Source organism: Haliaeetus albicilla, chromosome 1, assembly GCF_947461875.1.
Source record: "Haliaeetus albicilla chromosome 1, bHalAlb1.1, whole genome shotgun sequence".
NCBI classification, from domain to species: domain Eukaryota; kingdom Metazoa; phylum Chordata; class Aves; order Accipitriformes; family Accipitridae; genus Haliaeetus; species Haliaeetus albicilla.
Window position 1 is genome coordinate 29583399 of NC_091483.1, and position 24082 is coordinate 29607480.

General features: G+C 41.1%; 1 protein-coding gene across 7 annotated transcripts in view; it reads left to right on the plus strand.

Moving 5' to 3' along the window:
• The first annotated feature begins 3316 nt into the window (after positions 1-3316).
• Positions 3317-24082, plus strand: part of EMCN (endomucin) — a 56969-nt gene continuing 36203 nt past the window's right edge. For 6 of the 7 annotated variants that reach the window (XR_011324732.1, XR_011324731.1, XM_009929152.2 and 3 more), the window contains exons 1-3: positions 3372-3587; positions 21079-21138; positions 23788-23886. Coding sequence is in view for 5 of the 7 variants with exons in the window: in XM_009929152.2 (XP_009927454.1) it covers positions 3527-3587; positions 21079-21138; positions 23788-23886 (220 nt within the window). In the remaining 2 variants the exon portion in view is untranslated. Of the gene's footprint in view, positions 3588-21078; positions 21139-23787; positions 23887-24082 lie in introns of all 7 variants that reach the window. The other variant, XM_069783847.1, reaches the window with a different exon arrangement.

A 24082-nucleotide genomic window follows, 5' to 3' on the forward strand; every position in this document is an offset into this window, starting at 1 on the left:
ATGGGAAAAGCTGGCAAATTTAGTCAGTGCGTTTGTTTCTTCACTTTAGTAAATCATCAAAGACTGTGCATCTTTTGTATCTTTTTGGTTTTGCTTTTGTAAAGACTTTGACAAATTTACTCTTTGCACCTACGTTGGAATTGCCATTAGCCCACAGCAAGGCAGCATGGCTGTCCATATTATTTCCTGGTTTATGCAGTGGTTCTTCAAGAATATTGAATGATATGTAAAATTTTTACATTCTCTAATTCTGAAGGGGATTATTTGAACCTCATAGGAGAACTGTGCATAAAAAGGCAATGTTTTGCTCCAAGCAATGTGAACTAAGAAAGAATATATAAATACAGCCTGAGACCAATAAATCTGTAACTGCAAATCCACTGTGGCAGTAAATGATTTCCCTTTAATAATGAAATACCACACTGGCAAAAATAAATATATAACTCAGGCTACCCCAACCATTATTGGACTACAAAATAACGGTATTTTAAAACAGAGAGTCCTTTCATTCTCTAGAGTGCTCTTTGGTCATGTTTCAAGTTTTCTTCTGCAACTAGGAGGGCTAAAATCTTTCTTGAAAAAATGTGGAAACTGAGACTGTCACACAGTCACTTGTTCTGGGACTCAAAGTGAAACCCCAGATATTCCAGTATTGGAAGTAATACCACAGCTGGCAGCAGTACCAATGACCAAATTTCTTTTCATAAAACAAAGCACACGTTGGCACTGAAGCTAAATTTCTTGGTTTGAGGAAAGAAAGAAAAACATTTATTCAATAAAGGAAAACTTCTTTGCTGGTAAGGAGGAAAAGAGATCTCTGTTCAGTGAACACATAGAGGAATAATCTTTTGCTACAAAGATCGCTGGAAGTTTTTAAAACCTTAAATGATTTCTTTTTAAAGGAAAAAGATGTTTCCATTGACAAGAGTTGTGAGAATCTCTCTTCTGCAGCTCAGATACTCCAAGCCAGAAGCCACAACTCAGCTTTGGCCAGAGTTTTTCTTTCAGTGAGTTATTTGAGCTGCTCCCCTTCTATTCCTTACTCTGTGTGCTACTGCTATCCACACCAAGTTTGATCTAGCAAAAGTTAGCTGCCTTTGATGTTGACGTTAGTGAGTATCTCAGAGGGGCACAGTTCTCTTGATGTTCTGGGAGGCAGTAAGTTGCCTTAGGACTCTCTGAGGTACAACTTGAGTTGCATGACATGGTGTAAGGCAAAGACACTTGGCCCTTTCTCTCCCCCCCAACCCCCAACCCCTCGCATGAGGTTGGGGAGCCTTTTCCACACTTGCGCCTGTGATATGGGTAGCTACTACAGGGCTGCAACACTTTATGCCCTTTCTGCCTTCAGTGAGTTGCAGGTAATCACCACAGTCATCATCTTCAGCAGCAGCAACAGTGCACTGAGGACTCCTTGGGATGCTGCTACTCAGATGAACACACTGAACCAAATCAATACTCTCTTAGGCATTCAGATAGTTTCTGTGGGTCTCAAAACCCAAGGAAGGGATCCTGTCCTTGGGCCTCTTAGATTTTGCAGAGGTTTCATTTCAGTCAATAAAATAATATTCCTTTCTGTATCCTTCTTCAGAATTAACATTTCAGGTGATGGTTTGGCAATGCAGTAAATAAAAAGTTAAAGTCCCTCTTATCACATCAGAAACAGCCCTAACCTGGGATGAATTCACTCTCCATGTTCAGATTTATCTTTTTGCTTGAAGGCTTTCAGCTGCAGTACTTACTGCTTTTCTAGCCCATTCTAACTTTAGGTCCTATGTCGGCACAAAAATAGCATAAAAACAGAGCACTGGTGTTAACTCCCTGCCATATGCTCCAATCAACTTGACAAAAGTGTCATTGTGTGGCCCACCTCTACTCTGAGCCAAGTTTGTATTACTGTGTGATCCTTTCCAATGATGGTGAAAACACAGTCTCGCTAAGGAGAACGTATGTTTTTGCATCTCTTGTGGATGCAAATACCTAAGTTTGTCCAAATGATGTGCCAGAAATTTATTGTCTACCATCTGATTTCTATTGAGCACCAGCTTTTGTCACCTGCAGTAGGCAGAGGATGCATCATAACCTTAAGATGTAAAAATGTAATTTCTTTAACTAAATAAAAGTTATTCCACACATGATGCTGAGCTGCTGCCGTTTATCCTCATCCCATGCATAAAACAGTACTGTTGTTGGAAGCACTGTGGCTTAGCTCCTGGGAGTTCCTGCATGCAAAGCCGTTTCAAAACTTGTCCTTATAGCGAGAAACAGTCATGAGGAAAGAAAAAAAATCTTAATTACTGCAATAAGTAGGGTTGACTGTCTAATAAGTCAGATTGTTTGTGAGGTCAATTTTTCTGCCAAATTTTCCTGAGAGTTGACAGAGGGAGATGAGCAAACATACTGCACTGCATTCTCCTTGTGGTTGAAGTTTTGTGATTAATTGCCATCAGCTGCCTTGAATCGTTAAGGCACAGAGCACAAGAGTATTAGGAGATCGTGTTTTGATAGCCTTTAACTCTAGACCTCTGCTCGGGTTTCTTCCACAGAAGTCAGAGAAATGGCTGTGAGAAGGAGGGATATGAAAATTTCCCAGATCAGCAGGTCCTGAGGAGAAGAGAGCGATTCTGCACTGGCTTATTACAGCCCAGGTAAGAGGCTCACTCTGGGGACTGTATTCCCATCCCATGGCACGACAAGTACCTATATAGAAGAATAAACAACTCTTTCCATTACTAATGGAGCAGACGCAGTCAAGGCTAGTTGCAACTTTTCAAATTTAAAAAAAAAAAAAAGAGGCCCAGTTTTCATTTAAAGGAAAAAAACACACACACCCCAGCCCTAACTCTGCGGACCCCAGAGCCTCTCCCTGCTGGGGCACCTTGCTGGAGTCACTTCCTTGCCTTGTGCTAGTGGCCTCTTTCATCCTCTGGGTTGCAGGATGGCAGGTCTCTCAGGAGGCACTCTCTCTGCCTTTAACGTGAAGCAGCTGTGATTTTCACCAAGGCCACTTTACACAACACAAAAAAGAGTCAGGTGGGGGCTCCTGTTCCTTGTTTTGCTTCTCTGTTCCTGGCTGCATTATTCCCCACTATCTGGGCTCCCTCACTGCTCATAAATGTCCCCTTTAAAAGTATCTCCAGCTACGGTATGAAAGTTGGTGATGTATAGCATATTCTAAAGAAAGATTTGGCTCTGTTCAAAAACCTTCCTGACCTCGTGGCCAAAGAAGAACAAAATAATGTATTAACAAAAACACAGTTCACTGCCAAAGAAAAGGAGTTCCTGTAAGGACTGAAACAATAAATCTCCTCCGTACTGAACTCCCAGAGGGAGTATGTTGTGTTTCCTCCTGTTCTTTATCAAAGTCCCCAAAATAAGCAGGAATGGGCAGTGACTAGGCACAGTCTCTACACACCTTTTTCCATGGAGTAATTAAGGCCTGCCTCAGAGTGAGAGAGCACTCCCTGCCCAGCTGTGTAGGGGAGAGCTGACACCACCACCATCACCACCACCACCACCACCAAGCATGAAGCTCCTGGGGATTGCTGCCTTTTTCCTAGCTGTACTCTGTGTTTGCACTGTAGGAGGTAAGTTCTTTGGCTTTTTTGGATAGACTTGTAACATCTGTGGGGTGTTTTGTGAGCAAAAGCTTAGCTGTCAGTAGCTGGATGCCTTTTTTTTGTCTTTTTAGTTCAGTGATTGAAAGACTGTGTGTTGGAGGAGAAGAAGGTACTAACTGGTGGTTGAGTTATATGTGTTCTGTGAAAAACTTTCCTGCATTGTATTTTTGTGACAGCTCTCTTTCTAGGTGTCATGAAGCTCCTCAGTCTGAGAGGAGTTAAAAGCAGAGGTATATTTACAAAGGTTTTCTGTTCTATTTTTCTTCTTTGAAATAAAGCATCTTTTGTAGAGATGTCTTTAAGGGGGGAATTGAAATGTCTGTCAGATTTTGTAAATACTGCTCTTGCAAATCAAATCTATCCTGATGCATTTCCCTGGCACCATACCAGCAATATGTTTAGCCAAGGGTATATCTCAGAAATTATCTTAGTTTTGCCCCCAAAGATACAGGGGCTTACGGCATTTATTGAGTGTCAAATAACGAGGGATGCAAGCCTAGGGGTGATTTAGTTACTGAGTGCAATGTCTTTAAAAAATTATTCTCAAATGCACAGATTTAATCAAACTTTGTGGTGTTCACATGGTCACTGAACTGCTGTCTTCATTATTCTTCAGCTTGAAAAATCATGCTTTTAAAGTGGAATTAACTAGTAAAACCTGACAGGGTGAAAAAAACTGTAACAAGGGCTAGAGTATATCATCACCTTTGTCAAAAGATACATTTGAAGTCAAATCTGCTTTTTATCTGTACTTTCATTTGCTGGCTCTCTGGAGTGAATATTTATAACCAAAGCTTCCACAAATGCCTATAGATTGTCTGTAAGGGATTTTATGAATCAGAAGTTAAAAAATTGATAATGCTAGATTAAATGATCTAAAAAAAGGTAATCAACTCTTGCTCAGATTACGTGTTAAAATCTAGAAATGTCTTTTGTGGTGTAGCTTATGCTATTGCTTGGGCTCACTGCTGTTAGGGGAAAAAAAAATCAATAAAGAAGATTAAAAATAAGATTGTGCCACAGAAAGAACTGCTTTTAAAACTATGTTAAGTAAGTACAAGCCCTGAAAGTCTGTGTTGAGGTACTATTTATTCTCTGTCTGCTACTCCTAGTAAAAATAGCCTTCCTGTCATTGTTAAACCTTTAATTTCACAACTTCTGAAAAGCAAAGTGGAGTTGGATCAAAAGAAGCATATTTAACACAACAGTCCATAAAGCTTATCAGAAAGCAAAATGCAAAGGTGGGAGGAATTCTGTCAATTTTATACAATCCTTTCTTTAAAAAGGATTTTCCCTCCTCTGCGTGATATGAGCAGGGAAGAACTGATGACAGTGAATAAGCAAATTTTATATAGGATACGTTTGCTCTGAACAATTTTGGTTCTGTAAAAGTTTTTTTTTTTTAATGCTTTATTGCAAGGTAGACACAGTAGTGAAGTTCTGTTGGTAAATTCACAGTAGAAGATGAAAAATGTGTGTGGGGAAATCTGGAGTATGCCTCTACCTTGTGAAAGTAAAAGTACATAATCTGGGCAAGCTTCCTTCAGGCTATCCCGTGCATTGACATGTTAAGACAGAAACAGTTTTATTGTCTGCTATATGAGGCTGGACCAAAGTCTTTGGATTTCCACTGTTTGTGGTCTCTAAAGTGTTCTGGACATCTGGGCTGTGACAGCAGGATTTTATAATCTGAAGAGAGCAACGGATGGTAAGGAGGCTGACACCAATTTCTCTCATGCTCAAGTCTCCCTTTTCTGAGCATTGGAGCCAGAAGCAAGACGTTTCTCCAGTTGCTTAGAAACACTTTTAGTATTTTTAAATTATGCTCAGTAAAATTTAAAGAAGGTCAAATCACACCCTGGTGTTTTAATACTCCCTCCTCCAGGTTTTGGGGTAGTTTGTCTTCAAAGCTTATCAAGACAAGTAACATGTGGGCTTGCAGCCTCTTCACATAATACACACCAGCTGCTTGTCTTTGTATCTTTTGTAAATCATACAGAAGTGGACAAGGATATTTCCATTGTGCTTAGTAAAGAACGTACCAAGTCTCCTGTGGGGCTTCCAAATTTCATGCCTTGTCTTCAGCCTGTATGCTGGTGGTGCTTTCTTGGTAATTTCCTAATTCATCCTGGGATCTTGCATCCTCAGAAGTCCCTAATGTTTTGGTGGGGTCTACCCTCTGTCAGCAAATTACTAGAGGCTCAGTTATGTACAGATGTGGTGGCCAATAGCCTCCTGAAAACTTGTCCTTCCTCTTGAGGCTTTTCTCAACCCTTTGAGAGCTAAAGGACATGCTTAAAGCAGGGGTTCCTTCATGCTCATCTCAAGGTGTTCAGTCCTCCAGGCATATCGCCCTTCATTCTTACCTGCTCCAAAATGTATCTCAAATAGAAATGCTTTCTGGGTTGGTTCATAGCATTTCCAGCTTTAAACAACAGACAGCACCAGAATGGATCAAAGAATATATTGCCAAACAATAGTAATCAAATATAAATGCTCTTGAGTCTGCATTAAGATGTAATTACTTTTAAAATGTGTAAAGGTGAAGTTTGTTCTTCTAAAACATGAGGGGAGAGGAATTGGCATGTGCTTATAATGCAAGTGCTTAAAGGTTACATCTTCCTGTGCCCTGGCCTTGTAATAACAGCATGGCTATTGCTACATGGCATAGCAGATGTCCTCCGCAAAGTGCTTGTAGCACACCACAGCTTCCTTCTCACTCAGGTGCTCAGGTCTCTTTCTTGCAGAAAGTATAGCAGAAAAGAGTGAGGTTGTGCTCCTCTTAGCATCAGTCTGGATGCGTTCAGGTTATGCGCTCAAATGTAGGAGCTGGAATGTACTGTCTCGTGTTGTAGACGTACAGTGGCTGAGTTTATTAACATCTGATTAGTGACCCCTGTTGACAGCGAGCAATACCTTTCTCCAAGAGTGCTCTCATCAAAATTGATGGCACTACAAAAAAACAAGGGTACCTTCCATTTTGGAAAGGTAGGAACAAATCTTGGCATTGATAGCCTGCTCCAAAGGCCACTGAAGCCATTTGAAGCTGTTCCATTACACGGTGGATCAACCCTAATTTATGTGCTTCCCAATCCCCCTCCCCATTAAGGGGATACTATGGAGCCAGGGACATCATCCCAACCCTACGACACAGCATATTAATCCCGGCTCCCAGGCTGATAGCTTGAGAAAAGTTCCACTAAACCAGGGCTCCTGTAGTGATTATGTACATTTGCAGCTGCCTGAACTCTACTCTTATCGATGTTAACTAGAGGAGATGGATAGCCCTTTCCTTTTCATCTTCTGTGCTCTCAGCTCACAAGCCTTCAAGTCTTTTAAAAAATTAATTTTTAGAATTAAATACTAACGAAACTTTTTTTAGCCGTTAAAGCTTTTGAGCATGGTCTCCCCTCATTCTGGGTTATTTATTCATGGCTGTGCTCTGGGAGAGACCAGTAAGGCACAGGCTGTCACAGTCAAATTGTTGTCTCATCTCTGAAAATTTGAGAAATGTGAATAGGCTTTAGATAACCAGCTGCTTTTTCACACCTTTAGCTTGCTGGAACCCAAACTTTAAATGTCTTGAGAGTTTGCCTGTTGTGAAGGAAAAAAAAAAAAAAAAAAGTGTTTTGTGTGTTTCTGCCATTCCTAGCAGTTTGCAAGACTAGTTTTCTCAAAAATCAAATTGTAGTGCTGGAGCTTACCATAGCCTTTGAGTTTTTTGTTCCTGTACAGATTTTTTTCGTTCGTTTGTTCTTCCCCCCCACCCCCACTGCCACATTCCTTTCATTTATTGGAGCTTTCTTATACTGGGTCAGTTTTGCCTAATGGATTTTCGAGGTGTATTTATTACTGGACAGAAGAAAACTCCTTGTTCTAGCCCCAAACCCGAATGCAGGTTTATTGCATTTACTGAGGATAGAAGCAGATGGCTTGATACCTGCTTGATAAGGAGATCATGATTTGCAGCCAAAATAAATGGAAACTGAATTTGAAGGGCAAGTTGCCTGCAGCATTCGGCTCCAAACCTGAGAATACATAATGCCATATAACATGCCCAACAAATGGTTGTCTCTTCTGAAAATTTACCTCAATGTTTTCTCTTTTATTTAGCTTTCTCTTTTATCTGTATTAAAACCTAGATTTCTTATTATCTTTACTCCTTTATAAATTAGGAAAAAAGATCTGCTCAGGCTTATGTTTTGGGTTGGTTTTGTGGGTTTTTTCTAAATAGGAAAGGACCTTGAATTTGGTCTCCAATTGTTTATACATCTGAGTCCTGTGTGAAAAACCTGCAAAAATACAAATAAAAAATAATCTTTAAGAAACTCTTAACCTAGGGAAGGGAGTATTTTTAACTGGTACCATTTGGTAGCCAGGCTAACTTCACAGTCTGAAGATGAGTAAGGCCCCACAGTAAAATCATATGGGAAAGACATCCTTATTACTTGTGTTCTTCATGAAGGGGGGGGGGGGGGGGGTGTTTGTATTTTTTGCTGATTTTTTTTTCTGAAAACTCAAAGAAGACCCTTTAATGGTTTTATTTTGCAATTCTGTAAACAGAGAGACAATGTTGGATTTGTGTGTGTAGCAGCTGTTACTTCCAAATACAAGTCAAGAATTAAAGACCTGGCTCCCCTAGAAGACAAACGTTTACTTTTGGTTTCAGGTAGCACTCTAAAAATAGGTGTCCCAGATTTAAACAGAAGAGTCAAAACCCTTAGTCACACCATGTCCTGCCACGCAAGCCACCATCATTGTCCCAGCACCTGAGCTATCAGGTAGTGATACCTTGGCATTCATCTTGTGAAAGTGGGTCCTTAGATGCCCTAACAGCAGCACACTGTATCAGCCAGACCTACCTGCAATAGAAAAAGTGGTTTGACACAATTTAATGTGACACTATCTCTATGCTGTGCCTTCTGAACCTACTTCCCCATGTGAGAAAGCTGTGCTCTGACGATCACTTGATGCTATAATGGTTCTAAGGGAACAAAATTCAGCAGGTGTGATCTGCTGGGGTGTTGTCCCCTTGCAGGAGAGGTAGAAAGGGGTTAAGAGGCCCTCTGATGCCACCCACACATGTACTGGAGCCTGGTCTGGCAGGGTCACATTAATTCCAAATAATTTTTTTCTTGGCTGCCAGGCTAGACAACGGCCCCTTTCAGGCCAGATTAACTAGCTAGTGCTCCAAAGGTTATGTTTCAAGCTAGTAACAGGGCAAGGATATTCTGACTGCTTTTATGTGGAAAGTGGATGCTTGCCTGACTTGGGTACAGGTGAAAATCCCAGCCTATTTATCAATAGAGTGTTTATACAACAATTTTTAATCTCTCCTTTCCAATGGCACTAACATGCTCCTGGGTGTTAGCTGCATGTTGTAGATAGCAATGCATCTCAGCTTGCTGAAACTGCAGAGCAAGTGGCACGTAGTTTTGCATCATATTTATCCACTGCAACCTTTCTGCCTTGTCTTACCACTAGAATGAAATTACATGTTTTGCCAGGATGGGAGCACTACACCAGCCTTGCTGTCTGAAGATTTCTACGATATGTAATCATTCTAAAAAGCACATTCAGTTTGTCTTAACGCCATGATTTCTCAGTCTGGTACTTGGTTTGAGGAGTGTCAGTGTAATCAAAACTTTAGGGTTAAATCAATTAAATCCCTGATTATATTAATGAGATGCTTATGCTTCCTGCAGATTTCTCCTTTCATAATCTTTAGCAGGAGATTAATATTGTATTTGGGCTTGACAGGTTTGGCTATTGAGGCAACAACTCATCAGAATGGCAAAAGCTTTGGATTTTAGTTAGTCTGAGGAAAACAGTGCCAGGAGATTTACTAACATTCCTGGCCAAGGATTCACATTATTTTCCTCTGTAAAACACCTTACTTATTTGTTGAGGCATGTTTTCATTGCATGATAATTATTTGAAGTGATCAGAGCCCCATATATTCCTTCATGTTTTACTAGTTTTCCCACTTCTTCACATGCTCAACGTTGAGTCTAGGCTTTTATTTGAAACATAGTGTTGATAACCTTCTAAGTGTTAGTGCATGTGGTGCTATCTATCCCAGTACGAGGACAGTCTGGAATCATCTTTCTTTGACAGATGAATTACCCCTCCTCATCTCAGCATGGGTCATATATCACAGTAATATAGATGATGTAAATATCAGTGTTTGCGAACTCATTCAAAGGCTGTGGAAGCAAAAGTATCACCAAACACTACTAGGTGAAATGGCAAAAAATTGAGGATTGCTCTGGCAAGAAATGAGAAATTCAAATGTTTTCACCCCCAAATGCTCCCTGTCTCTGGTAGAGAGGGGCAACTTTGGACATGATACTGCTATGCAAAGTCCTCAAAAGCCAAAATTTGGGCTTTTTTTCTGCCCAGGAATTTACAGACTCTCTGAAACTCCTACCAAGTTGTCCAAACCTCATTTCCTCTTGACTGCTACAGATGGTCATAAAGGCAGAAGTCTGTGGCACGTTGAAAGAAACCTTTGGGGCCAGCGTGCAATTTGATTGTAGTTAATTAATTTCTGCACAGGACTGTTAAAATCTCTTTCTGCAAACTACTGAATTCTTTGAATTATGGAGCTTTCTGGACATCCTGTGGAATTTAACTCTACTTTGCCATGAAACACATAGATCTTGGAAATTGTAGCCAACCCCAAAAGCTGGCTGTCCAGAAAGGCTATTACAGTAGAACAGCTTTAGTCTCCCTTTAGGGTGTTTTTTTCTTATAAGAGTATTAATATATTTGCTGTGGTTCAGAAGGCAGCAAGTGTACTTACCAAACTGTTGGGCTTCACTTGCAACAACTCGCTAGAGTAGTTTCCAACATGTAACAACTGGAAGAACTTGGAGATCAATGCCAAATAACCCAATCCCCGAGATGTGCTAATGACAGGAAGGGGAGGACACAGCAAAGGTATTAGAGGCAAAAACCTCCCACTGCAGGACTGTTTTTTGGTTCTCTGCTCATTTTACCCTGTCTAGTTCAAATTGCTTCAGAGGAAGCCATTATTTCCCTTTACATGCCATTCCCTGTGCCAATGGAGTCATGTGGCTAGTGCATCTTAATGCTGTTGAATTTAGGTGAACTAGTGCACAATTTATCTTATTGACTTAGTGACACTTTCTTGTAGTGCACTGTCTGCTTCCTCCCTAATTGCTTTCACCTTGCATTTCCAAGAACTGGCAGGAAATACTGTTTTCAGGGGCAAAATGGAAAATGGAGATTGGTCATTTATGGAAAAAATGGCCAAACGAGAAGAAGAGCAGAGGGGTTTGAGTAGGAATGGAACAACTCATTCACAGTAGTTGTAATTGTCATGGGGAATAAAATTACGCTAATTGCCAATAAAAGTACAAGTGATGTCTGTAGCTGTTCACCAACATGAGATGATCAGCTCCCAGCTCACCATGACTTCCCAGTACACTGACTGGGACCCGGGGTTTTGACAAGCCTGAGCATCCTGAATATGGTCTGCTTTCTGCTCCACTAGGAAGCTGGTTATCAGTGTGGGTGCTGGCATGGCTACTGCAGCAGTTCCCACCGCTCTTTGACAGTGTAGGTCCTCAGTGCTGACCCTCTGCTTCAAGTGTTCTCCTAGTAACAACTTTGGATTTTTAATATGAATACTTTGGAACATAAAGCATGTGAGAAGAGCATTTCAGTTTCATATTTGAGCTTAGCAGTTGTTATCTGTTGTATCACATTGGTAGAAATTCAGAATAACATGAGTATTCAATCAGCTTGGCAGGATACTTGCAGACAAGGAGGTCTTCATCAGCTATATGTGCCAGCTGCAGCAACCAGATATTTTCAAAGTATATCCTTCGTCCTTGCATATAATGTAACTCCAGTGAGACTGTACTCTACTTTGGGCTTGCAAAGCCCATTTTGGACTTTCCCTTTGGGATATTCTGTACCATTTAACCTTTGTTCTAGGCAATGTGGAAAAGATGAAGAGAGACTCATTAAGCATGGAATTACATTAATTATAGAAGCAATTTACAGTGTTTCCACAGAAGTTTTCTGATGGGAACAGGTTTTTTGATGCTCCAGAGGCTTTCAGAGCTTTGTCAGGAACAGAGTGGCATGGGCGGGTGTGGCTGAAATGGGTGTCTAGGCTGATTCCGGATATGCTAGAAATAAATACATCATAGCAGACACTGCAGTGACCCTTTCCTGAATTATACAATTAGTCATGTTGCTGGAGATGCATTTGGATCACAAACATAGAGTAGAAGAACTATGATTTTAGTGACTGCTGCAGCACGTTGCAAAGGAGAGCTACCGATTGACCTGGGCTCAGCTTCCCCTCTGGCTGTTTTATGCCTGCCCTACCCAAACGCACTCTTTCCTGGGAAACAAAAATAGGCTTGCAAATAGCATGGTAAGGAAAAAGCATTGTAAGCATTACCCGGAGAAGGATGTAGTTTTCTCTCCACCTTCTGGGTGGGGGTGACTTACACCAACGCTCCTGTTCATTCCTGTTGCAGGGGAAGGGGCTCTCCTCTCTTTTTCTTGTTCTACTCGGCAATGCACAATATGTAAAAAGCTCTTTCTATATAAAACTGCACCCATTAAAGACATTTTCAAATTGATTTAGCATGACTAACGCAAGGGGGGTGGCAGTTTGTTTTTCATACCATAAAATAACCCTTAGTAACTCCTACCTTTTATCTTACACATGGACAGACAAATATATCACCATCGAACGGTGACAATCTGGTGGTTTAAATAGCTTTAAAGGGTTTAATTAAAACCTATTAAATAGGTTTAACAGGTTTAAATAAAGAGAAGTGCAGAGCTTGGAGCCTTTGTCCAAGGCAGGCTGGAGTGCTGATGAGCATGCTGAGCACATTTATTATTTTATGGAGTGCAAACAATGTGCTCATCCCTCTGTAAGACACAGTAATAAAGATATCCACTATGCTTTATGTAGGAGCAGAAAATGCATTGAGAAAGCTTGTGATTAAAAGCCCTTGATAGGGAGTTTGCGTTTCTTCTGAGTCAATAAAAGAAACCATGAAACTGGCTGGTAAGTGCCCAGATTTCTATGTCCACACACACACAGAGGCAAAGCATGCTGTGCTTGGGTTGTTTCAGATACTTGATAAAACACAGGGTCACTCATCCAACTCTTCTCATTACTATTTTTGTTGAGGGGGAGCCCTCAACAACCTACAGCCATGTTAACTGAGGCTAGTCCTTGGCAGCTCTTTTTCAGTATTTCTCTGGGTGGTGGCTACCTATGCAGGAGCTGTTTGCCGGGTGCTTTGAGCAGGCTTTGTGGAAACAGCACTGTTTGCTTGGGGAATTGGTAATTCCCAGCAGCTCTCTGCTAGTGCTTGGTGTTGGGTCATGCTAGCCACACGCCTGAGTGAGCAGGAGGAGCACTGGGGCGCTGCCGGCACCAAAGCTGCATTTCCTGCCTTCTCCCCATTCCCTGCTGGAGAAATTGTGGCAGTTCCCTCCCTTTCCTTCCTCTCCTCAGCTCTTGCTGTGGGTGCCTCCAGCCTGCCCGGTTTGCGTTTCCTCTGCAGAGCCAAAGTCCCGTGTTGCCCCAGTTGCTGCTGTCCATTCCCAGGCCTTGCAAGAGCAGCCTGTCCCTGTCTCCCTTTGCAGCTACAGGGCTTTGCATTTATGCTCTCCCTTCCCTAATGTCTTCCTCTGTCTCCTGTTTTCAGGTGCTTTTGCTTTCTCCAGGGAGGGTGCTATGCCCTTCCAGCCCAGTAGCTTCTCCTTCCTGCCTTGGTGTCTTCCCTGATGCTCCTGCCCATGTTTCTTCCAACTCTTTTATAGCAGGTCATCTCTGTCCTGTGACACCAGCCTGCAAACCAGGACCAGAAACTACAGTGGAAAAGTAGAAAATTGAATTTAAATGTAAGATCTCAACGTGTAGGATTTGTATAGCATGTTTTCAGTTTGCCGCTGAAGACAGGCGTGACTGAAAGGAAGGTAACAGCTTGGCAAACGGGAGGTGGTTTCCCACCTCCCTAGGCAGTGGGAGTCACAGGCTTCCAGCTGGTTGGCATCAGGCAGCAAAGAACACGGCCTCTCTCCCTGCCTTATGGTTTTTAACATTGCCTGTAATATCTGACCACATCTCACAGGGGTTCACCTTAAACGTGACCAGTGTAACTTTGGAAGGACTATGTGGACCCTGAACAGTTGCTGTTGTAAGATACTCACAATGGAGAAAATCCTGAGGAGGAAAATGGCTTATGTTGCAGGAGGCTGCGTTAAGAGCGTTTGCAGAAGTGCAAAAACATTGTGAGACCAGGCTGGAAAAACACTTTGCAATTCTGACTCGTGATGATATTGCAGTGGCGGCGATCCAGCATGGGACTGTTATTAGGGACACAGCTTTCCTTTCACCAAGTGCTATCACAGCGTGAATAGCTGTGTGCAGATACTGTTACAAACACATCTGAATGTATGTGAGGCATGCCATGCCTTGTGTATTGCTTTAGCATACTGAAGAAATACGAAGACATGAAGGTTGTGTATTTTTCTTTCAGTTTCCTTCAAATTCATGAAGTTTGCAAATGGCTTTGTTTAATTTAACATCCTTTACTACGCACTGTTATCAGCTCCAGGCATTCACTGGATTCCATCAGAACCTTGATTCCCACTTAAAATCTAGCTTATATGACAATAGAGGAAAGATTTAAAGTATGAGTCCTTAAGAATTAAATGTACTAGAAAGACTATTACTTTTATCAAATTAATTCTTTTAGAACAAAATATCTGCAGGCTTTTAATATTTTATTATTTTTTTTTAATTCTGGAATGTTTAATTTATAGATTTTGTATTTGTGATCTTACAGGTTTTGAATAGGAGGAAAGGAATTGCTGGTTTCCAACAATACTGTTAAAATTGCACATAAGCCTCTTCTAACAGTACATCCCAAATGGAAGTTTTTGTGATCTGGAAGCATCTATGCTTCCTCTAAGATTTTTTGCAGTGCTTGCTGGTTTTCTAAATAATTTGCATAGTATGGGTTAGTCATTTTTAGCCAACCAGTGACTAACCTATGACCACAATTCAACACTGTTTTTTGATTTTTGGGAAGTTTCATATCACGATTTCAGTCTTAACAAAATACTCCAGATTAAATTGAAAATACTACAGGGATGACTGTTCTTAAGATTTATTGAAACACTGTAGATAAACCCCTCTGCTCTTAGAAACATGCCTGTCTTGAACCTGCAGATTTCATGGCAATGAATTTCTCTTGGTATTAGGTAGCTCTTATTTGTGCAATTAGAATGTGGGGGGAAAAAGCTGTATGTAGTGGAAATAAAATAAACTGCAGAAATGCAAAGGGAGGACTGAAATAACAAGTTATCTAAAATTAATCCCTTTCCCTGCTCTGTCCTACACTACAGATTTCTGTAGTATTTTCAGAGGGTTGATTCTGCACTGAACACATGCTTCAGACAAAGCAAAATATTGAAAAAGCTGAGATTGGTTGCAAATGCCAATGTTGCAGCTTGTATCCATATTATTATTTTGGAAGATCCAAATGATAAAAACTGCAGATGCAGTTGAGATCTTGACCTGCAAATATCTCTGTTTCTTGCATAATTCCATTAATGCTAGCATGTGGTGCCATTGTGTGTTGCAGTTTGTAGTCCTCTAGAAAATAAGAACGTACTATTACTCCTCTTTTATCGATTGGAAAATGGGACACAGGGAGTGTCTACATGGCAAAATGCATAGAAATACTCAAGCTGACCTGAATGAGGCAGATTAAGTTCCAGAAGCTCCACCTAAACTAATTAAACTGTATTGTTCTACATAGACATTCCAGGGAGGATAGAGTAATCTCTACTCTGCTGTTGTAGCTATTTATCTTATTTGCGATGATATATCCAGGAGAGCTGTAAACCAGCAAGCTCACATACTATTTATGGTAGCACAAGACTGCAGCGTGGATGCCACAGACATGCAAGAAGTCGGGTAGATCCTTGGAGAACTGGCCAGCACCGTATCATTACAAACCAGCCATAACCATTAGTGGCAGCTACTTTAAAGCATCTTTATATGTATTTTGGCAGAGTATTACCCTGAAGCTGTGCAGGAAACTGAGCCTGGGTTTCCTAAACACTGCTTCTACCTTCTCATCCTCGGCTGGAAGTGCAACCTGGGCCTCCACAAAACATTACTGAGGAGGAAAGGCCAAGAGCACCTAAATGCTAAACTTCACCAGGTAGAAGGCCCATGTAGAAGGCCCATTTCTACATCAGGAATTAAAACTTAAGTTTGATCCCTAAATTAATGTATTTGGGTGCACTTGAGTACTGTTTGGAGGGCTTGAGTAGGGTTCAAGGAGTGCCTAAGACTTGTTTTTGCTCTCCACACATAGGGGTGGTGTTTGTGCGATGACCGGTTGATGGGAGATGAACTTCTCATCTAGGCAAACCACATTTTTTTCTTTGGAGGATGCGCGAAACTTTGCACAAAAATGCATTACAAAAGAAATAAGAAATTTATCTCCAGGTTTAGGGTAGAAGGTCATGAACTGGGAAAGAAAGATGGGTGAGGAGTGAAAACAGAAATAAGAGAAGTGTAAGAACTACACTGGGCCTAGGGAAAGATCAGCTAAGAGAATGAAGAGGTGAAGCATCAATAAATGAAAATGAAAGAGAAAACATAATAGACAACAGACCTCCAAGGTAAGAGTAAACAAGTTGTGTACATTGTCAGGCAGCAGCTATTTATTGGGAACTCTGAGAATATCAGTACTAGCTTTTGTCACAAGGACAGCTGTAACTTTCTCCAGAAAGGACAAAACATCAGATGAAGTGTACAGGCTTCGCATGGATACTGCTGGAGCAGCTGTTACAGGAGGCTCTATCGTCATTGGGGGGGCTGGCAGAATTATCAATTGCTTCCTGGAAAAAGATACTATTTATTTCTGATGGTGTGGAAAGACAAAGCAAGAAAGCAATTTTGACTTCTGCATGACTTGTGTATAATTGCAAAGGCCCAAGGTCACGCAAACAACCATAATATAACATAATATACAATAAACAAACATAATATGACACCACCACCTGTAGATTCTGCTTTATAGCCTTGAAGCAGGGAATTAACATGTACAGGTTTCCTCAGGACACCTCTTTGGTAATTGCTCCCAGCTACAGCCTTTTGAATATTGGTCTGGTTTTGAGTGGGAATATCTTGCATCCTCACCAGTAAAATGGTTAAAACACTAGCTTCTGGCTGTTACACCATCAGCTTGACACAGGCACTGAAAAACCTGCAAAGTTTCTAGTCCAAATTTCCCTTGTCCATTACCTCTAGTTTCATCCTCAGTGGATGTAATGAGAAGTTTATTCCTTTGTCTTTGTTGCAGCGCCTCACCTACTTGAGTGCTGTTATCATGCCTTCCGTTAATCTTTCCATCTCTGGGCTAAACAAATGCAATTTTTGCAATCTTTCCTGAGAGATCATTTTTTTTCTAGACTTCTGATGAGTTTTATGGTTCTCCATTAACTTCCCTGCCCCTGCTCCAGGCATCCACACCTTTGTCAACACCCTTCCGAAGCTGGACCAAGTATTTCAGCTGTGGCCTAACCAGTGCTCATCTGAATGGAGGGATTTTAATATGAACATATGCTCCTGTCTACCTAGTGGAAGGTCAAGTGAAAAAAATATCAAACAGGCCATTTCACTCACTATTTCTGTAATGATAGCAACTTTTCCATAAACGTAATTTCTTTTGAAAACCAGATATTGATGCCAAACCAGACAGCATTTAAATTCAGTAATTCATGTAACGAATGCAATCAATATATAATTGAACAATCTATTAATCTTTAAAAATGTTTTTGTTTTGACTTTTTGGCATTCACTTTTGTATTAGCTATTTCATGTGGCATTTTAAACTTAGTGGTTTGTGCCCTGTAGTATTCTGTAGTGTATAAACAGAACTACCGATGTAATATCATGCAGTCATTTCTGCTTTTTTTCTGTCTTGATTATACCAATAACAGGCACCTAATTAAGGCAAGGTCAAAACCTGCTTATCTTAGTCTTCCCAGTGTAAAGGTAAAAATAATATGGCCGGGGGGTGGGAAGAAATGATGAGAGCTCTAAGCTCGGACCTTGGAGACTGAAGTCTACCTACATCAAAAGCTGCAGTTTGAGGACAACTGTGGCCGTTGGTCAGCCCTGGCTGAACTCAGGGGCTCCTCCTGAATTTTAAAAAAGAAAGTAAGTTTAGTGTTTCAGTTCATTCATTTCAAAACCATGCCTGAAAACCAGATACAAATTATTGTACTGTTGCTTTAATTTTAGAACAAATGTACCATTTAAATCCAAGCTGGAAAAGACAATAAAGGGAAATTCTGTGAACATGAAGAAAAAAAAAACCCAACAGTTACTTTTTTTTTTTTCATTTTGGCCTTGTGGCTATGGGTCAAATGTTTCTCAAGCTCTTCTTAATTCCTTCTTATTTTTCCTTACTCTTACTGTCTCTGGGCCTTCCTGCCCTTCCCCTCTCATCTTCTTCCTGTCCTGTTATCTTTCTCCCAGTTCTGATTTCTTCTCACCTTGTTATCTACTTCTAGACACATTTTTTTAATTTTTGGGTCTTCCCACCACCACCATCATCGCTTTATCAGCCCAGTGTCAGCTCTGAGCATCTTTTAGCTCCATGTGTGTTCTCCAGACATGAGTGCTACATGACAGGTCACCTACACTCTTTTGTCTGAGTTTATTGCCAGCAAGCATGGCAAATGGGAGGGGGTTGTGTGTGGGAGCACTTGCTGAGTAGATTTTGGCTACTCCCACATCAGAGTACATTGAGGTGCTCTCATATGAAAGGGATCACTACATCTAAATTTGTTGAAAACCACGCAATTGTAACTTTACGTGGTTGTCCCTCATCTGAGGCTGCAGCCAACCTGCCATGAGCAGAAAAATGAATCTTTCTATCTTTCTCTTTGTTTAGCAACAGTCTTTAATGGGCCAAAGTTCTTTTCTCAATCATTTTTGACCTCTTGCTTTTATCCCCCCCTAGGATTCTCCTTAGTCACAACTTAACATTGCAAATAAGAGCATAATAAGCCACTAGTTCTATCACTTCTTTTAATCAACCAGTTCCCCCCCAAATCCTGGTGAGTTTTAAGTATTTTTGCGTGTTGCTTTCAACTTGTTTTTAAAGTATACTTAATTATCCACCATTTTAAGAAAATAATTAATTCATAAGACCCTACTTTAGTCTACTCTGCTAATCAAATTTACCTTAGTTTATCTCTAGTCTGTGATAAAATCAGCAAATTGTGAATCATAACAAAACTGTGACTTAAATTCTCAATTTTTTTTAGTTTTGAGGAAATCTTGGCCTATCAACATGGTTATTAAATGGAACACCTTTAAAGCATGAATAATCTAAGTATTGCAGCGGGCTTTCCACAAAGTCATGCTGAGTTAGGGGAAGAATAAGTTAGGGAATGAGCTAATTGGCCAGCTAGCGCGTTTAGCTGGTGTTACAGACATGGTAGTTACTGAGAGATGTTATAATAAACCATATGAAATGTAGGCACTGTTGAAAAAACATTCTGGTTTAGTGCTGTGGCCTTGTGGCATGGGGAATTACAGGAGATTTGTCAGCAGCTCATAATGAGAATGAAGAGACGGAAAAATGCTCGTTGTTTTTGGAAACAAGATTGCTTTTTGGTCTATTTGGATAAAATTTGTTTTCGAAGTTTTTCAACTGTGGGTTATGAAGCATTATTCTGACTGGGTAACTAAATGGCAGACAAAACAGTATTTTTAAATGCAGTGTGCAAGGGGCTGTGCATAGCCTGACTGTATTCATGTGTCCTGGGGAGTGGGGCTGAGTCAGCAGCAGGCCCATAGGTAACTGATTTAATTTGATATGGGATATGCCCACATCAAACTGGGCCAGCACGTGCTGTGACGAGGCATTACAAAGGCAGCAGCATACGTAGAAAAGATACCCAAGAAAGCGGGGCTCACTGGGAAGGGGCAACATCTCAGCTGAGACCCATTAGAAATGTGCAGGTGCCAAGAAGGCTGATACAACTCCTCTTCAAGCAGTGTAAGGTGTTAAGGGCTCATCTGACTAGACCTTAATATGTGCTCGCAGAGCTCCTGCAATTGTACTATGTATTTATTTTTTTCCAGGTTAGATCTATGACTCTGGCAGGCCTCGGGTGGTGCTCGTGAAATGTTAATCGGAGTGGAGCATGCTGAGCAAAGGGAACAAAGCTGGCTGTTCTGCCCTGTAGCCAAAAAAAGAGAGAATGCCAGCAGATATTACCATGAATAGAGTCACACAAGAATAGTGACATGCTGTCCTGACTCAGTTTTGCGATGTCTGTATTACAGCATGCTAATGCAGCATGACAGGATGTCATGCTCCAAACCTGAAAGCACTGGGGGATTAGTCTGTGGCATTTTGCTCCCCCATTCCGTCATAGAGCTGATCTTTTCCTCCCCAAATGTACCCATCCTTGTCTCACAGCAGTTTAAAATCGTTGAGAAATGCTACTGTTTCTGACTCAATGTAGTTTTTTCACCCCCTTTATCACCCCCCTAACTCCTTTTAGTAGAAAAATACAAACCCCCCAGCAATGAGACTGAAAATCTTATTTGAGGCCAAAACTCTAGTTGAGTTACGCTGTTACAACTTTTCAGCACAGCCAGAAGATAGAGATATTATTTTGCTTTTGGTTTGGTGGGGGTTTTTTTGGACAGCTTGTTTGTTTTGTAATATTGGACACTTTCACCTACTAACTTGACATAGGATTTTTAAGACTGGCATCATTTACTGCAGTAAACTCCCAACAGCCAGAGCACTGCCTTAAGGGCAATGGGAAAAGTCAGTCATTACTCAACCTGGTGCTTCCCAAGCCGTGCTCTGTGAATTCTCCTCTTCCCCTCTTCCCCTCACATATAGTGATCAGGGTGATGCTGAAAAGCCATCCTGAAGTGCTTGTTCTAGCCAGGGAGCTAGTACAATTTTGTTCCTCCAAGGCAGGAGAATGGGTACTTACTCCTGCAACCAGTTATTTTAGGTAATCCTCCACCCTGAAGACCCAGAGCAGCTGCAGTTGTACTCAAGGAGAGGAGGATGTAGCAAAAAAACCTTTAATTGCTCCAGGTTTTTTTCCAAACTAGTCTTAGAGTCACTAATAGCTGTTGGAAAACAACCCACAGTCCAAGGGGGGAGGCTGTAGCAGATGGTCCCCATTATAGTAGTGAGGGCAAAGCTAAGAGATTTAGGATACAGCTTGAAAAGATTGCTAGCAGTTACATGATTTGGTTGCTTCTGCTAATAGGCTTCTGAACTTGATTTTCCAGGAGGGTCCTTCCTACTCTCTGCCTTATATGCCTATGTAGTGCTAAATAGATCTGGAAGGTGGCTGAAGTAATATGATTCTGTGTTTATTTCAGGAGATGGTATTCCACCCAGTTCCACTTGTGCAACCACATCTACACCAACAACAAAAGCTGGTAAGAGTTCAAATTCACTGTTATCTGGTATTCGGAAACTCCCATTGCCTTTTTAGCTTTCAGCTTTTCCAACTTCTGGGAGAAATTAGGTGAATTATTTCATGTAAGGTGATTGTAGAGCAATGTATTTATCTGGGCCTCTTATAAAACTCTGTTGAGAAGAAAGGATTGAGGGATCTTAGTAAGGGAGGGTTAATTTGAGCAGGATGCATTTTTTGTTTCAGGTGAAAAAGGCTGCAATTCTGTGTGTTCTGTGCTCTTAAGGAGTGGTTCAAGTGTGATCAGATATTAATAAATTAGCTAAGACTCATAGTTCAAGAGGTTGTTGGATTGAGAATAATTTGGGAAACAGCCTCAGTTAAGGGATATGGCAGCAGGGGGTAGCTGATTTGATGGGTGTAGTGTGACAGAAGAGGGCATGGACTTTGATAGTGAAGAATTACACAATATATGCCAATGTTGGGCCTCAGTTAGTAGGAGAGAATACATGTGCATAAAGCTGTCATTTGCAAAAATGTTACTGGTAACTTCTTGAAATTATTGATGTCAAGATTCACTTTTGGGGGCAAGGGGATTCCACCAGTGCCCTCAGTTTCAAAAGCTGCATTGTCCGTCTCTTTTTTTTGTGATTGTTTTAACTAGATCAAACTTAAAGTCCTAAAACTATGAAGACTTAACAGAAAAAATACCTGCTTCAGATGGTAAAAGTCTGTGATTCTGGCTTACATCTTCAACTGACACATTCAGTTCTCTTTATTGTGTAGTTTTGTACTTATGAAAAATCAATATTGACCGTATTTCATTCATGTGAGCTAAATATCAACTCCTTTATTAGTTTGAATATTGAAGACTGCTGCATTTAATAAGTGATGCATGTGAGAGAAGAAAACTTGGACACAGGATTCTATTTTTTGATAACTAGAGATACTAATGAGTCTGTTTTGAAGTTGAAAGCACTGAGGTGAGTATGATGTATATGCTTGAAGTGCTAGTAATGGACGTGAATAAGATGCAGCCAGGTGAAGTATGCATATATTATGTTTATTACAGCAGAAGAATTAGTCCTTTTCAAATTCTGTTGCAGTTGTTTTATGTTTTAGAAACCCTGATGTTCATGTCTGTTTCAAAGCTATTTCATAAAGGCCCACCACCTCACAGTGAATGAGCCCTTCAAATGTTTCACTGAAATTTCTCTTGCAGCTTTTTGTCACAGAAGGGAAAGCAGTATTGTTATTTATGCCTATGAGAAAAGCATCAGAAGCCCACTATGAGATTAAAGCACTTTGTGGGTGTGGAGCAAGCTCCCAAGGAGGTCCATCCTTTGAGGCACTGCTATTCTAGGTGAACAGCCAGCAGACTGAGAGTGGAGGAAGAAAGTATAAGTTATATTCCAAAAGTTCTCATATGAACATTGCATTTAGAAGTACTCAAGTCATATGAGAGAAAATGACATGTCATGTCATGATTTGTTCCTATTCTTTCATGTATCCCATCCATGAAAAGTGCTAGAAGAGGTAGCAGGACACATGTTGGGTTGTTGTCAGGGATTTAAATAAGCCTCTGTAGCTGACAGTAGCACTTTCTGTTTGTATTAGATTACAGAATTGAAAGCTGGGCTTTTAAAATGATTAGTTATGGCTTTTTCAGCCCAGATTCCTCGACAGCAATTTGGCCAGTCTGTTCGCTTGAGCATGTGTCAGGCTCACATAGGACCTGCAGTATGCCATCCATGCACAGCAAGACACACTGATTTCAACCTTGCTATTGCCTTAGTGATGTTTGGGCAACTCTGCTCCCCTCTTTCCATACCAGCAGCAGCTGGAAGTGATCCCTGCTGCCTGAGGGAGCCCTTTACCTTTCCTTCAGCCTCCAAATCTCACCCCTCTGGAGGAAAGAACTACCAGGAGTCACCTTACGAAGGGCACCAAGTTCACCCAGAGAACCATCACTTACTAGAGAATACTATTCATCTGATCCACTATGTCCTAAGCTTTGCTGCACACCTCAGAGGAAGGGCTGCCAGGTATTCTTTTATCCCCAGAAATCTGGGTGCAGAGGAAGAGGGTGTGGCAAGAAGAAGACTCAACCGGGGCTTGAGGTGGACAGCAGAAAGAAGAGGAAGAAATTGCACAAAGACTAGTAGAGTCTCTTCCCTTTTGGTTCTTTACCTGTAATATATAAGCTGTGTTCCTGTGTGTCACTCGCACTTCTTTCTAGTGAGTTTACATCCCTTCACCTATTAAACAGGCATGCAGCAAAGTGCTGGTCAGCAGTCTAGTCCAGCAGCACAGTGAACCCATCCATCCATGCCAGGGTCCCTTCCCCTCACCTCCTCCCTTGAAAGTCATGTCAGGCACCTCTGTATAACTCCCAAAGAGCATACACCTCTTCCTTAGGGGATGGCTGGAAGATACAGCTGCTAACTTTCAGTGGGCAATTTGCAGATCGTCCACAGGCCAAACTTTCCCTCTGATACCAACCACATGCACTTTGAATCCTCTTTAAAAATGCGTGGGTAAGAAAGGACTGTAAGGGCCAGACTTTAAACAGAAATTCACTGCCTTTGTGAGAGAAGGCAGCTAGAGGTGTGTGATGTTTATTTATGCATGATAAAATAAATCAATAAAGATGTGAATGCCTTTCTTGCAGTAATGGAAGCTGTGAGCACATCAACCTTGCAATCAACATCATTGCAAATGTCAGTGCTGACAACTGAAAACAGAACTACAAATGAATCCATCACAAGTGGTAAGTGAAAATTTCTTTGAGCTAATTGCTGATGCTGTTCCAGTGGTCATTCAGGAAATTAAGCAGCCATGCCTCTTGGCTTGGGAATTTGTTTTACAGGTAGTGAACTCTTTGGTGAAACCTTGCAGGTGTGCACAGGAGCTTCCTCTTGGTCAGGCTCAAGGCAGCTCCAAGCCAGGCCTCATAACTGTGCTAT